At 45.3% G+C, this 16,539-nt stretch overlaps 1 protein-coding gene and 1 long non-coding RNA gene across 4 annotated transcripts in view; one reads left to right on the forward strand and one right to left on the reverse strand.

The window, feature by feature from the left end:
* LOC128342443 (netrin-4-like) overlaps positions 1–16,539 on the reverse strand; it is a 124,106-nt gene that overhangs the window by 49,799 nt on the left and 57,768 nt on the right. For all 3 annotated transcript variants that reach the window (XM_053289731.1, XM_053289732.1, XM_053289730.1), the window contains one exon: positions 3,072–3,198. In XM_053289731.1, the coding sequence (XP_053145706.1) occupies positions 3,072–3,198 (127 nt within the window). The remainder of the gene's footprint in view (positions 1–3,071; positions 3,199–16,539) is intronic.
* The window catches only part of LOC128342447 (uncharacterized), a 37,592-nt gene that overhangs the window by 19,262 nt on the left and 1,791 nt on the right, over positions 1–16,539 (forward strand). The window contains exon 2 of the long non-coding RNA XR_008314985.1: positions 12,474–12,699. This is a non-coding gene — a long non-coding RNA (uncharacterized LOC128342447). The remainder of the gene's footprint in view (positions 1–12,473; positions 12,700–16,539) is intronic.

Below are 16,539 nucleotides of genomic sequence, written 5' to 3' on the forward strand. Positions count from 1 at the left end.
TTATACTGCCTGATATGTACATCTCTAGGTGGTGTACAAATTTTAATATTAAAAACCACAGATTAAAATACATAAAACACAATAAAAACAATATAAAACAAGTTATTAAAATTATTAAAATTAATTCTAATTAAAAGCTTGAGAGAACGGGAGAGTCTTGAGGGTCTCCTTGAAAACAAATAGCAATAGCAATAGCAATAGCACTTACATTTATATACCGCTCTATAGCTGGAAGCTCTCTAAGCGGTTTACAATGATTTAGCATATTGCCCCCAACATTTCTGGGTACTCATTTTACCGACCTCGGAAGGATGGAAGGCTGAGTCAACCTTGAGCCCCTGGTCAGGATCGATCTTGCAACCTTCTGGTTACAGGGCGGCAGTTTTACCACTGCACCACCAGGGGCTCAAATAGAGAAGGACACGCTCTTATTTCAGCAGGGAGCATATTCCAAAAGCCCTGGGGCAGCCACAGAGAAAGCCCGGTCCTGTTGCCACCAGATAAGCTGGTGGCAACTGTAACCAGACCTCTCCAGAAGATCACAAAAGGCAACAGGGTTCATGACAAAGCAGGTGGTCTCTTAAATAGCCTGGACCGAAGCTGTTAAGGGTTTTATAGGTAATAACCAGCACTTTTTATTTCACTTGGAAACATATTGGCAGCCAGTGCATGGTAAAGAATGCAGGCTGGCGGAACAGGTGAAATGCACCTCCCCATTGGGCAGGTACTGGCAGAGGGGAGAGGTCATGGAGAAGGAGGGGAGACCCCTTGCTCTCACTGCATGGCCCCACCTGCCAGTGCTATTCCTGCCTCCCCTAGATTTGCCTCCTTGCCTGCCCATCTGCCCCACTCCTCTTCCCGGGCAATTGTGGTGGAGCCAAAATATGGGGAAAATGGTGTCCTGGATGGGACAACCATTTTCCCCAGAAATACAGGACATCCTGTGTAATCTGGAATTGTTGGGAACCCTAATTTCTGGATCCAAACCTCTCTCTAGTGTCTCAAGTTGAGCCAAGGGCCAGAAGTGCTTTCTATCAGCTTCAGTTGATATACACCAGCGGCGTCTGTTTCTTGAGCTAATCAACCTCAAAACAGTAGTGCATATGCTGGTAACCTCCAGACTTGACTACTGCAATGTGCTCTATGTAGAGCTGCCTTTGTACATAGTCTGGAAATTGCAACCAATTCAAAATGCAACAGCCAGGTTGGTCTCCGGGTCATCTCAAAGAGACCATATTCCTTCTATATTAAAGGAACTACACTGACTACCAATAGGTTTCCAAGAAAAATACAAGTTGTTGGTTATAACCTATAAAGCCCCGAACAGGCTTGAATAAGGCCCAGAGTATTTAAGAGAAAGTCTTCTTCACTGTGAGCCCCACCTCTCATTGAGATCATCCAGAGAGATCCGTCTGCATTCCCCCCCCCCCCGCCCCCGGCTCATCTGATGGCTACTCAAACAGGCTTTCTCCATTGTCACCCCGAGGCTTTAGAATGCGATCTCTGCTGAAATAAGAGCCTCCCCATACCTAGCAGCTTTTAAAAAGACTCTCAAGATGCATTTATTCACCCAAGCTTTTTAACTAGAACTGTGGTTTTAAAGTGTTTTTAATGTTCTAATTTATGTTTTAAGTTTTCTTATGTTTGCTGTAAACGGCTCAGAGACGTGGGTTTGGGGCAGTATACAAATATTCAAATAAACAAACAAACAAATAAATAAAATATTGGCTGGCATCCTAAGTTACTCAATGGCAGTCCCATTGAAATTAATAGGACAAGTTAGTCATGATTAACTTGTCATATCCCCATCAGTGGGGCTTTCATTGAGTAACTGGCCCTATCCACCCCCAGCACAGTACTTCCAGTGACTGTTGCTGGTGTCTATCTTATGTTTCTTTTTAGAATGTGAACCCTTTGGGGACAGGGAGCCATCTTATTTATTTGTTATTTCTCTTTGTAAACCACCCTGAGCCATTTTTGGAAGGGCGGTATAGAAATTGAATTAATAATAATAATAAGTCATGGCGTCAGTACCTGAATTTAGGAGTTCCACGTACTTCTTTTATGGGAATAATTAAGCACATTGTTGTCATATTTGCAAAACTGATTCCACATTAATTAGCTTGCCTCCTGTTTCTTATTATTAAAGACATGAAAGATAGGGAGGGTTTTTTCCTACTTCTAACAAGAGAAATGAGATGTAAATAGTGGCTCTGGGTCTGCATTTGGCATGAAGGACCTATGCTGTTCAATCCTGCTTTTTTCATCAACTAGTTTAAACTGGAATCTCTCTGGAATAGTGACTCTCTGCTTTTGTAAACTGGGCCAATAACAGTAAAAGTGGGCTGCAGAGGACACATCGCCATCCAGGTCATTAATTGCTCCATAGTTCTAAGACAAAGGAACCCTGCAGTTAGAATTTTGATTATGCACATCTTAAAGGTCTAGAGACAGGCCACTGTATTTTGATTTTTTTTTTAAACCCCAAAACCTTCCAGTGGCTAACCTTTTGATTTAGTCCTATTTATTCCTACCAAACATCATTTCAGCTTGATATCTATAATCATACTCAATCTGAATTATTTTCCCCCAAAACAGGAGGTTATTCGAACTGTACCCCAAACTATTAATATGTTTGAAAAAAGCACACTGAAATACAGTACTACATTTGACAAAACTTGGTGGTGGTGGGGAAACAATCTCAATGGCATCTGTGGAAGTTTTAAAATCCCAACACACACACACACATACACACCTTTCTTTTCTGCTCTCTCACAGCATATTAAAGCTCTAGGGAATGATGATAGGAATCAACAGAAAATCTCTTTGAAGATGAGAGCTTTGTCTTGCCCTATCTTTCAGGACATCAAATAAGCCTACTATACACAGACACAGACACAGACACACCCTTATATCTATATGTTCATGCAATTACTTAGCAATCCATTCCTCATCTGCAGCTAGAACACCGTAAATCCTGACTGATGAATTGACTGCTATAGGGTTCTGCCAGTGTGAGAAATGATGGTTGACTTTGCAGTCTGTACCCTTGCTTCACCATACCCACATACTTCTGCATTCATTTGGTGCCCCAGTTTTTCCATCGCCTGGCTCCCATGGCCGATCATTGTATAGTGGGGCACACCTCTCACAATGGTGTCCTGCAGTGTTATGCCTGCACATGCACTTCCCATGGACCTGTCAAAGCAAAGAAAACACTTTCAAATATACAAGCTCTAAAAGGGACTGGAGAGTCCCAAACAGACCTTCTGAAGTGTGGTGGAAGGCATTTGAATGCACATTTGCTACATTCTGAGGTATTTGTTTTCAAGGCAGAGACCTTTGCTTAAACCATTTTCATTCCACTTAAAACATCTGTCTGTCCTGACTCTAAGATTGCCTCCCTTTGCTGCTTCTCTCTCTCCAAATGTGGTGCTTTGCTTCATGAAATGCCTTTGAAGGCCACTAACTACCACACAGCACAGAATTAAACCTGTCAAAGTGCGATTGAGTACAATGGGGTTTAAGCATACATAAGTGTACGTTGAATGGTGGCCACTGTGCAGTCTCATGAAGCTGCAACTGTGAAGCATGTTGTCTTTTGAGCATTCAAGTGACAGCAAAGATTTTGGGCATGTTTCAGCTGCATTGGGATAGGGAGCATCACCCCAGTTGCCAATAAAAACCCTATTCAGGCAGTATGTTGTACTTGTGTTCAGATGTCTGTAACTGTAAATGTGCATAGATCGGTACTTGTACACAGATTATATGAGTGTTGAACATCATGTGTGAATAGGACTCAACTGTAAACCTGTGCCTAGACTGGAACTTGCCTGCAAGTGGGAACTCACATGACTACCCTGCTCCTTTGTCCAGTCATGTGACCTTTCTTCCAGCTATTCCAAAATATATGCAGAGAGGAAGTGTTCTCTCTAATTTTTTTTCATCGGTGTGCGGAATGAGTTTTGTTCTGGGCAGCAGTATCAAGGCAGTATGTGTGCATGTGCATTTGGAATGGGGCCTTCTTCATACAACATGAGTGGGATCTAAAATTAACGGAGCAGACATCAAAAAACTTGTGAGTGCGTGCACGTGCGCATACCTTAGAGAGAACACTGCAGGGAGGGATAATTTTTGATACAGCCTAACCAGGTCCTCTTGAAGCAAGTGGAGGTGATGATTGTGTGCCTGGATGCAACATGCTTAAATAATTCTGGGAACCTAAAAGAGCCTTTCTTCCTCCTATCTTGTGCATGGGTTGGGAAGATACCCAAGTTTTGAAGCTGCCCAGTCCATGCTTCTGCCTCACTGCATATTTTATACAAAAGTGGAGCCTGAGATTTCATTTCTGACTGAGGCATGAATCTAATCTAAATCCCTTTAATCTTGTTACTAATGGTTCTCGGCAGTGTTTCCCTAAAAGTCAAAACTATTGTTTCATCTACACATTATTGCAAACTGTTGTTTCATAGGCACATTATTGCAGGTAAGATGAGCTGGCAAAAGGTGATCCTCAAGAAGAAAAAGCAGATTGCTCCTTCACACTCCTCTCTCCCCCACCCCAATCACAGATGACTAGTTCCCTGCAGCCATTTGTCCCTCTCTCCTCTCATTCCTAATCCCTCCAGATCCGATATGGGGACAGGCTGTAGCTGATGCCATTGCTCCTCTACAGCCAGCTGGCAGATTTGCTGTGCCCAGAGCGGTTGGCTGCCTCCTCATGGAAGACTGAACACAGACTTCAGGGTATGCATTTCTCTCTCTCTCCCCCCACCAACCTGTACTTGGCTCCAGTTGGCCTGAGGAGAGAATACAGGGCTCGGAATAAAAAGTGTCCCTTAAGCAGGGGGTCAGCCATTCCAACTGAGGATTATGGGAGTTGTAGTTCAACAACATCTGAGTAACCAAGTTTGAGAACTGCAGCCCTAAAGGCCTGGATCACATAAGAAAGTTGTCAGTGGTGAGATCCCAAAATGTGATGATAATGTCAGGAATAACTTTGGCTTTAGCATTTCAAGATAAAACAGGACCAGGACAAAAATCTAACCAATGGAAAAAGCAATTCTGAACACAAAACCCTGTTGAAGTTTATGGACATTCTGGTAAATTCAGAAATACAATATTTTAAGTCAGATGCAGCTTTCTAAATATATATATATATGAATTACAAAAACTACATTCTTGTATGCTTTGTATAATAGGCACTTTTAAGGTGAAATATTGACTGACTGATTGATTGATTAAGTGCCGTCAAGATGGTGTCGACTCTTAGCAACCACATAGATAGATTCTCTCCAGGATGATCTGTCTTCAACTTGGCCTTTAAGATCTCTCAGTGGTGCATTCACTGCTGTTGTAATCGAGTCCATCCACCTTGCTGCTGATTGTCTGCTTCTTCTCTTTCCTTCAAATTTACCCAGCATTATGGACTTCTCAAGGGAGCTGAATCTTTGCATAATGTGTCCGAAGTATGATAGTTTAAGCCTGGTCATTTGTGCTTCAAGTTAAAATTCTGGATTGATTTGTTCTATGATCCACTTGTTTGTTTTCCTGGCTGTCCATGGTGTTCTCAAAAGTCTTATCCAGCACCAATGTTCAAAAGCATCAATGCTTTTTTTGTCTTGCTTCTTCAAAGTCCAGCTTTCGCATCCATAGAGTGTCATGGGAAGAACTACTGTCCGAACAATTCTAATCTTTGTAGGCGTAGACACGTCTAAGTAGTTTCTGAACCAACTCACGTTGCCGGACACACACTCAATTTGGTCTTTTGTTTGGATCAGGGGGGTGTTCCGTGGGTGGGGGATCCAGTGGTTTCCCCATTGTCATGGATGGACCACTACCTGGTTAAGGTTGGTCTCACAGCCACAATTCACCCCTGCAGGGGTGGTGGACCTATTAGGATGGTCAGTCCAAAAAAGGCTGCTGGACCCAGTGGGATTTCAAAAGGCTTTGGAGGATTTTGACGTTGGTGCGGCGGGTGATTCTATCGAAGCCCTGGTGGGAACCTGGAACAGGGAACTCATCAGGGCAGTAGACATGATTGCTCCTAAGTGTCCCTTCCAACCTGCTGCAAAAATAGCCCCTTGGTATACTGAGGAGTTGCGGGGGGTGAAGCGGTTGGGTAGGCGACTAGAGTGCAAGTAGAGGAGAACTCGGTTCGAATCTGATAGGATACAGCATGTCACCCATTTGAAGAGTTATGCGGTTGCGGTGCGTGCGGCAAAAAAGAGCCTTTGGTCTGCACGCATTGCGGCTGCAGGTTCGCGCACAGCAGAGCTATCCCGGGTTGTGAGGAGTTTGATTTCTGCTCCTTCTACTTCAAATCAGTCCCTGGGGTTGTTCTGCTGTGATGCCTTTAATGGGTTTTTTGCAAACAAGATCTCCTGTATTCAGGCCGACTTGGACTCCACTGTTTTTGCAGGGTCTATGGAGGAGGTGTCCAGCAATCTATCTTGCAGTATTAGATTGGATCAGTTTCAATCTGTGACTCCTGAGGATGTGGACAAGCTGCTTGGGGCTGTGAGGCCTAACACCTGTTCTCTAGATCCTTGCCGGACTTGGCTGCTTCTATCTAGCAGGGAGATTGTTGGAGATGGCCTAGTTAATATCATAAATGCATCACTGAGGGAGGGCAGGGTGCCCCCTTGTTTGAAGAAGGTATTGATTAGACCACTCCTAAAGAAGCCTTCTTTGGATCCCTTAGTGATGGACAGTTACAGACCAATCTCCAATCTCCCTTGGTTGGGCAAGGTGATTGAGAGGGTGGTGGCTGACCAGCTCCAGGCAGTCTTGGAAGAAACTGATTATCTAGACCCATTTCAAACTGGCTTTAGGGCTGGCTATGGGGTTGAGACAGCCTTGGTCGGCCTGATGGATGACCTTTACCGGGGAATCAACAGAGGGAGGCCGTAGACCTGCTGGTTCTTCTGGATCTCTCAGCGACGTTCGATACCATCGACCATGGTATCCTTCTGGATCGCCTGGGGGAGTTGGGAATAGGAGGCACTGCTTTGCAGTGGTTCCGCTCCTATCTCTCGGGTAGATTCCAGATGGTGGAGCCTGGTGACAGTTGCTCCTCAAAACGGGAGCTGTTATATGGAGTCTCCCAGGGCTCCATTCTGTCACCAATGCTTTTCAATATCTACAAGAAACCGCTGGGTGAGGTCATCAGGAGATTTAGTGCTGGGTGTTATCAGTATGCTGATGACACCCAAATCTACTTCTCCTTTTCATCTTCAGGAAATGGCACTCATTCTCTAAATGCCTGCCTACAGGCCGTAATGGGCTGGATGAGAGAGAACAAATTGAAGCTGAATCCAAACAAGATGGAGGTGCTCATTGTGGGGGCTCAGAATCTGAGGGATGAGTTAGATTTCCCTGTGCTCGATGGGATTACACTCCCCCAGAAGGAGCAGGTGTGCTGGGAGTACTCCTGGACCCAGGCCTCACCCTGGTATCTCAGGTGGAGGCCATGGCCAGGAGTGCTTTCTATCAGCTTCGGCTGATTCGACATCTGCACCCATTCCTCGAAGAGGATGACCTCAAAACAGTGGTTCATCAGCTGGTAACCTCCCGGCTTGACTACTGCAATGCGCTCTACGTGGGGCTGCCTTTGTACGTAGTCCGGAAACTTCAGTTAGTTCAGAATGCAGCAGCCGGACTGGTCTCTGGGGCAACCCGGAGAGACCGTATGATGCCTGTTTTGAAACAGCTACACTGGCTGCCAATATGTTTCCGGGAAAAATACAAAGTGCTGGTTATTACCTTTAAAGCCCTGAATGGCTTAGGTCCGATTTATCTAAGAGAGCGCCTTCTTTTACATGATTCCCACTGCACGTTAAGGTCATCTGAGGAGGTCCATCTCCAGTTGCCACCAGTTCATCTGGTGGTGATGCAGAGGCGGGCCTTCTCTGTAGCTTCTCCTGGGCTATGGAATGCACTCCCGGCAGAAATTCTTAATCTGAGATCATTGCTGTCCTTCAGGAGAGCCCTTAAAACATACTTATTTGGCCTGGCCTTCCAGAGTTTTAAATGATTAATTGTTTTAAACTGTTTTAAATTGTTGCCCTGATTTTCAGGGCTTTTAGCTGTTTTATTGGTTTTTTTTTTTTTAATAGTTTGATTTTAATTGTTAATTTGTTTTTAATTGTTTATCATGTTGTGAACTGCCCTGAGCCGTATCGGAAGGGCAGTATATAAATAAAATACAATAAAATAAATAAATAAATAAATATCCTTTCCAAGGCCTTCATTGCAACCCTACCAAGTGCTAGTCTGCAGCATATTTCTTGACTCCTGGATCCTTTACTGTTGACCGTCAATCCTAAAAGGCAGAAACTATCCACCACTTCAATATCTTCATTGTCAATTATGAGGTGGGTTGCTGTACCCATTCATCATTAGTTTAGTCTTCTTTACATTTATTTGTAGTCCCATTTTTTCACTGTGCTCCTTGACTTTCATTACTAGAGCTTGCAGATCATCCACATTCTCAGCTATCAGAGTGCTGTAATCAGCGTAGCACAGGTTATTTATGTTTCTTCCTCCAACTTTAAAACCACACTCATCTTCTTCCAGTCCAGCTTCTCTCAGTATATGTTTAGCATATAAATTGAATTAAGAAGGAGAAAGTATACAGCCTTGTTTTACTCCTTTGCTGATCTGGGATCAGTCTGTTTCACTATGTTCCATCTGGACTGTGGCTTCCTGTCCTGTGTATAGGCTGCTCATGAGAACAATGAGATGTACTGGGACGCCCATTTTCCTAAGGATATTCCACAACTTGACATGGTTGACACAATCGAGGGCTTTTCTGTAGTCAATAAAGCACATATTGACTTCTTTCTGGTATTCTTTGGCTTTCTCAGTTATCCAGAATGCATCAGCAATGATGTCTCTAGTTCCTTGGCCTTTTTCTGAAACCAGCTTGAACATCCGGCATTTCCCATTCCACGCTCTAATCTGCGTTGGATGATGCTGAGCATTATTTTGCTAGCATGTGAAATTAAGTATTTTTTATGATGGTTTGTGCAATCTGTTAAGTCTCTTTTCTTAGGTATAGGTATGTAGACTCTTCCAATCTGTTGGCCACTGTGTTGTTCTCCAAATTTGCTGGCATAGTTTGGTTAGAGCCTTGACTGATTCTTCTTCTGTTGCCTGCCATATTTCTGTAGCTATTCCATCAATTCCTGTAGCCTTCCGACTTGGTAAAGTCCAGAGTGCTTATCTAACTTCATCTTCCTGTACTAGAGGTTCTTGCAAGTAGGGTATATCTCCTAAAGTATCTTGGATGTTGACATCCCTGCTGTACAGATTTTCAGTATACTCCTTCCATCTCTGTTTGATCTTCTCTGAATCAGTCACTATCTGTTTTTTTGAATCCTTTAACATACCAATTCGAGGCTGGCACCTCCCTCTGAGTTTAGAGATCTTTTGGAAAACTTGTCTTGTTTTTCTGTGTCTATTTCTATCCTCAAGGTCTTTACACATGTCATTGTAGTACTGTTCCTTGTCTCTTCTAAAAGCTTTCTGAAATTCCCTATTAAGTTCCTTCCTGAGGCCTTTATCTTTCCTGACTTTGGCTTCTCTCCTCTTCTTGGCAATTTCCACTATCTGTTCTGTCATCCATTTTGCTTTCTTCTATCAATGAGGTTCAGAACTTCCAAGTGGTTCCTGATGTTCTTGAAAATGGTGAGAACATTCTCAAGATCATATCGTGGAAGCTGGGTAGCTTTGTTTTTCTGCTTTAGCTTGACTTGGAACTTGCACATGAGCAGTTTGTGATCTATTCCACAGTAGGCCCCAGCCATGTCTTTGTTGTTATAACTGAGCTCTTCCACCTCCTTGCACCAATAATATAATCAATTTGATTTCTCTGTATTCCATCTGGTGATGTCCATGTGTATAGGCGTTGCTTTGGTTGTTTGAAGAATGTGTTAGCAATGAAGAGATCATTGGCTTGGCAGAAATTAAGTCATTCTGCTTCGTTTCTGTTTCCTAGGCCATATAGGCCAACTGTGTTTTCCTCCTTACCTTTTCCAACTTTGGCATTCCAGTCTCCAACCACCAGCATCACATCTTGCTTGTATGTTCTGTCAATTTCATATTGGACTTGAGCATAAAACTTATCAACCTCCTCTTCTTCTGCATCAGTTATTGAGGCATAGATTTGTGGAACTGTCATGTTAAAGGGTTGTCCATGAAATCTAATTGATATTAGTCGGTCACTGACTGCATTGTACCCAAGTACTGTCATTGCTATATCCTTCCTGACTATGAAAGCAACCCTGTTCCTTTGTTTTTTGTGTCCTGAGTAGTAAACAGTATGATTTTCTGACTGAAAGTGTCCCATTCTAGTCCATTTTAATTCACTGATGCCAAGCTTTCCCATATTCATGCTTCTTACATTCCACATTCCCATTGTAATTATGTCTTTGCAACTTTGGATTTTCTTTTCTCGCATGGCAACATCAGCTGCTAGATGTCCAAAAGGCTTTAGTCTAACCATGCCATAAACTCCATCGGTACTCTGAGAGATCCTTAGCTCTTCCTCAGTAACATGTTGCGTACCATCCAACCTGAGGGGCCCATCATCCGGCACTACATCAACAATAATTCCATTTTGTCTATCCAAGTGAAATATTACAATATCCTTATTTATAACTCTGATGAAGAAGTCGGGGGGGGGTGCACTTAGTGATGTTGTAAAGTGTGCCATCAGAGCCCTGTGGTTTTCTTTGATAGAATCCAGAAGGGGTTTACCATTGCCTTCTCCCACACAGTATGAGATGATGCCTTTCAGCATCTTCCTATATCGCTGCTGCCCGACATAGGTGTCTGGGAAACATACCAGTGGGGATTCAAACCGGCAACCTCTGACTGGCTAGTTAAGTCATTTCCCCACTGCACCATCAGGTGGCCTAGTGATGTTGTAAAGGATACAAAACTGGGAACCGCTGACATCTTTTAGAAGATAGGACTTATGTCACATGTTTTAGACTGAAAGCACTGTTTTATAGCTGCTTCTCTCATACACACAAAGACATCTTATGCAGATTTAACTAAAAGTTATTCAGCAACAACTCCATTTTCTCCCTCTCCTTTTTCCTACCTTTTCCTTTCTGACTCCTTCCCCACACCCTCTACAGGACCCCCCTTGGGACAAATGTCCAAATAACTAAATACAAAAGATTACTGGATAGAATACAACAAGCACTTAATAGAACATTCAGTCCGTTCCTTGTAATGCATATACTGTTCAATATAATATATATGATACAGTACCAGCAAAATGGCTTGCAATTTGCAAGCATATTATGTCTTATGTCGCTGTGACTCGAGTCTTTGCTTAGGTTTATGAAGTCTCATTCTCCGTGCTTTCCAATAGGAGAGTTTTTTCCAGATTTTCTGGGGAAGTAATGAATTTTTCTGGGGTTTGGGTTCTTTTTCATACTTTGGGAAATGTCTGGAACCTATCTGCAAAAACAGCATGAGCCGTTTCCCATGAGTAGCGAGAAACAGCAATAGGGTTTGTGAGGAGGAAGCTCTGAAGAGCTTACCTTCCCACAGACAAGCCATTTTCTTCCCTTGACGACCACCGGCTGCTCCTGGTAGTTCCAAGGGTCGGGGTGCCAGGAAATTTAGGACCAGCACACTGAGGTACTTTTTCACACAATGCATAATCAACTTGTGGAATTCTCTGCCACAAGATGTGGTGACAGCCAACAACCTGGTTGGCTTTAAGAGGGGGTTTGGATAACTTCATGGAGGGGAGGTCTATCAACGGCTACTAGTCGGAGGGCTATAGGCCACCTCCAGCCTCCAAGGCAGGATGCCTCTGAGTACCAGTTGCAAGGGAGTAACAGCAAGAGAGAGGGCATGCCCTCAACTCCTCCTTGTAGGCTTTCATTGGCATCTGGTGGGCCACTGTGTGAAACAGGATGCTGGACTAGATGGGCCTTGGCCCTGATACAGCAGGGCTGTCCTTATGTTCTTCTGATATTGCAGAAGAAGGGAAAGGAGGCTGTGTAGATAAGATCAGACTTGATTCCCATTGCATTCAATGCAAACAGAGCGACATTGTATCTTGCATGTTATTTTACAGGTCCTCCCTACACACACGCATGCATGCATGTGCACGCACACAAACACACACTTATATTTATCGGGTTTTTTGCTTGCTTATAATAACCAGCATCTTGAATGGGTTCCAGAAACTAACTGGCAGCAAGTACAACTGAGCAAGAATAGGATTAACATCCTTACTGTGATCTGTTCTTGTCACAATGGCTTGATTTCTGGACCTCAATCAAGAATTCCTTTTGTTCACAGCCATCGTCATTATGGTGAAGGAATCAAGACCACATGTTGAAAGGGGGGAAAACACATTGGCTGGGACATTTGTGACGCAGACTTGTATTTCCATTTGGTTTCATCTCACCCTTCTTCCTTCCTTTTGTGTTTACTCCACTTAGCCTCTTTTATCTTGTTGATGGCTGCCACTGCTGTTGGTGCCACTGCTGCTACTTCTTGGCTGCCATCAGTATATTTTGGAGGTGGCTTCCCTGCTCCAATTCTGAATGAAGACTGAATACTGGAACCTCGCCAGAACTGGGCAACTGTTGTTGATTCACAGAAAATATTTGTCTTTGGGCTGCATGTTCCCTTTGTAGCACTGCCAAAGCAGTTTTGGACACAGAAGTGAGTTACTTGTAATCAGCGATAAGTCATTTGCAGGCCTCAAGGAAGGGGACAATCCTTCAAAAATGCATTTCTTGCAAAGCAATAAACATTCTCATCTGCCCAGGAGTTGGAGGCACATTTCTGTTTAGTAAAAGAGTATTCAGTAAGAAGGGACATGTTACTTGAGCTACTATTGTATAGTTCAAATTAATGAAGGAAAGGCTTCAGGCCTGGTTACATATTCAAGAATCAAAAGTTACCTCAAACTCTGTACAGATGTTCAGTGAATTGGTGTGGGGCTAGGGAAGGATATAGGTTATTTCTGCTAATTACCATCCCCGCCCCTCTGACTTCCATGAGATCCCCTGCAGATGTGAACCTACACACATAGGCTCCTTATGCACAATTGGGGGTCCCTGACTTTGGCTTACAACGTCTATGCACAAAGGCTATGTTTAGATAATCAGGTGAGTACTGGAAGTCAGCTTCAGAGTTGTGAATATAACAATGTGCATAAACAACACATTCCAGAGTGTTCCAGTCACACACTCTTGCTGACCATCTTGGGTCACTGAAAGGTCACTGTGTTTAGGACCATTGTGCTCCTCAGTCTGAGCAATTTCTCCATGTGGATAGCAATGCAGACTCCCAGTACCAAGGCAACTACCTTGGCTCTGACTAAGGTATCTGCTTCTGGCCTCTTGGATCCTGATCTGCATTTTGGAACCTGATTATCTGCCTAAAAGTAGGGTTGTTCACATGACCTAATGGGAAGGACAAATGTCCAACCTAGCTTCAAGAGCTGTGTACACTCCCAATTTTGGGTCATGTGTGAGTAAAGAGAGGAGTGTGATTGTCTTCTAAGTGTCAGCTGGGTAGGGCAGTTTGTCCTCCAACCTTGTTCAGAAGCTGGGTATGGAATCTGGGTAGGTGTGCTCGTCCTACCCAGCTGAAGCTTAGCAAACAATCATGTTCCCCACTTCCTAACTTGCTTTTAACTCATAGACAACTTAGAAATGAGAGTGTGCACCACTCTCAAAGCTCTGAAGGATTCTCGCCCTACCCAGATTTATTTATTTATTTATTTATTTATTTATTTATTTATTTGGAATATTTATACCCCGCCCCTCCAGTACACTATTGCTCGGGGCGGCTCACAACAATAAAATAGAAACAATGTAAAATAAAAGTAATAAAATTAACCAAATTAAGTAAACAATTTAAAAGTCAGGCTAAAAACCACAATCAGTATTAAGTTTCAAATTAAAAGTTATTTTAAAAGCTTAAGGAGCTTTTAAAGGAGGCAATTATTGCCTCCTTGCCTTAAGGAGGCAATTATTAGACCACTTCTGAAGAAGCCTGCCTTGGATTCCTCAGAGTTGAGCAACTATAGGCCTGTCTCCAACCTCCCGTGGCTGAGCAAGGTAATTGAGAGGGTGGTGGCCTCCCAACTCCAGGCAGTCTTGGATGAAACTGATTATCTAGATCCATTTCAGACTGGCTTTCAGGTAGGCTATGGGGTGGAGACTACCTTGGTCGGCCTGATGGGTGATCTACAATTGGGAATTGACAGAGGAAGTGTGACTCTGTTGGTCCTTTTGGACCTCTCGGCGACTTTCGATACTATTGACCATAGTATCCTTCTGGAGTGTCTGAGGGGGTTGGGGGTGGGAGGCACTGCTTTGCAGTGGTTCCACTCTTATCTCTCGGGCAAATTCCAGATGGTGTTCCTCGGGGTCTGTTGTTCTTCAAAAACTGAACTTCAGTATGGTGTCCCTCAGGGCTCCATCTTGTCTCTGATGTTGTTTAATATCTACATGAAACCTCTGGGAGAGATCAGCAGGTGATTTGGTGCAGGGTGTTATCAGTATGCTGATGACACCCAATCTATTTCTCCACGTCAATATCATCAGGAGAAGGCATAACCTCCCTAAATGCCTGCCTGGAGGCAGTGATAGTCTGGATGAGAGAGAACAAGCTGAGACTGAATCCAGATAAGACGGAGGTACTTATTGTGCGGGGTCAGAACTCAGGACATGATTTTGATCTGCCTGTTCTGGATGAGGTCACACTTCCCCAGAAGGAACAGGTACGTAGTCTGGGGGTGCTTCTGGACACGTTGAGGCAGTGGCCAGAAGTGCCTTTTATCAGCTTTGGCTGATATGCCAGCTACGTCTATTTCTTGAGATAAATGACCTCAGAACAGTAGTACATCTGCTGGTCATCTCCAGACTTGACTACTGCAATGCGCTCTATGTGAGTCTGCCTTTGTACGTAGTCCAGAAACTGCAGTTGGTCCAGAATGCGGAAGCCAGATTGGTCTCTTGGTCATCTCGGTGAGACCATATCACTCCCATCTTAAAAGATCTCCACTGGCTGCTGATAAGTTTCCGAGCAAAGTATAAGGTTTGGGTTATCCTCTCTAATAAAACGCTTGGTGTCCGTCCGTGGACGGGCACCAAGCGTGTGTTTGTGCCTCCCTGCCCTGTTCTGCGCCTGCGCAAAGCGCAGGCGCAGAACAGGGCAAGGGAGACACGCTCGCCGGTACCCGGCAGACATCTTGGGCGGCCAGAAGCGGCTGCTCAGAAGAAGCCGGGAAGAGGCGGCGAGGGAAACGGCGGGGCCAGAAGCGGCCGCCGCGAAGATAGGAAAGAGGCAGAGGGGAAAGAGGCGGCGGGGGAAGCCAGCCGAGGTGGTGGCGGAGCCGCCGCCGAGGCCTGGCGTCGCCGCTAAAGCCGGCCAGGGGGAAAACTTTGGGGCCCGACTTCCCCACACTAGAGCCCGACATCCCCGCACCCCCCCCCCATGAACAAGGGCCAACATGGCCCAGGAAAATGCCACCGCGGCGGCCGCCGCCAACCGCCCTCCCAGTAGCCCGATCCCGCCTTCCCCGCTCCCCCACACATGAACAAGGGCCAACATGGCCCAGGAAAATGCCTCTGCGGCCGCCGCCGCCAACCGCCCACCCAGCTGCCCGAGACCTCCTTACCCAAAGAAGAACCAACCCCGACGACCGAGGAAAAAGGAGCTCACAAAAAGAGCTCCTCTCTCGGCAAAGACACTGCCCAGACTGCCGCTGGGCGTCCTTTACGCCCAATGCAACAGTCCGGGAAGAGGCTTGCCCGAGAAATGAGCTCTGCTTGCGAGCTCCTTTCTCCGTCGCGTTCAAAACAGTGAGTAAAGTTGCCAGGTTGGGGGGGGGGGGAGCGCAAGACTCTTCTGGGCAGGGGAGAGGGGGAAGGGGGGAGGGCAAGTGGGGGAGGGGGGAGGGCAAGAGGGAGGTTTGGAGGGGGGAGGGCAAGAGGGAATGGGGCAGGGAGGAGGGCAAGAACAAGTGGGGCAGGGGGGAAGAGGGAGGGCCAAGAGGGAGTGGGTCAGGGTGGAGGGGCAAGAGGGAGTGGGGCATGGGGAGGGGAGAGGGCAAGAGGGAGTGGGGCAGGGGGGAAGAGGAAGGGCAAGAGGGAGTGGGGCAAGAGGGAGTGGGTCAGGGGGGAGGGGGGAGGGCAAGAGGGAGTGGGGCAGGAGGAGGGGAAAGGGCAAGAGGGAGTTAGGCAGGGGGAGGGGGAAGGGAAGGGCAAGAGGGAGTAGGGTGGCAGGAGGGACTGGGGCAGGAGGCTGACAGGAAGGGGAGGGTGTGAGCGGGGTGGGAGGGGGAGGAAGAGAGGCCAGAGTGTGGGGCAGGAGGGAGGGTGGGACAGGAGAGACAAACAAACACACACACACACACAAAGAAAAAAAAGATGAAGAACACATAAAGGGGGGGTAAAAAGGCTAGCGCCCGTTGTTATAACGGGCTTAAAAATACTAGTAACCTATAAAGCCCTAAACAGCTTGGACCCTGGGTATTTAAGATAACAT

Source organism: Hemicordylus capensis, chromosome 2, assembly GCF_027244095.1.
Source record: "Hemicordylus capensis ecotype Gifberg chromosome 2, rHemCap1.1.pri, whole genome shotgun sequence".
NCBI lineage: Eukaryota > Metazoa > Chordata > Lepidosauria > Squamata > Cordylidae > Hemicordylus > Hemicordylus capensis.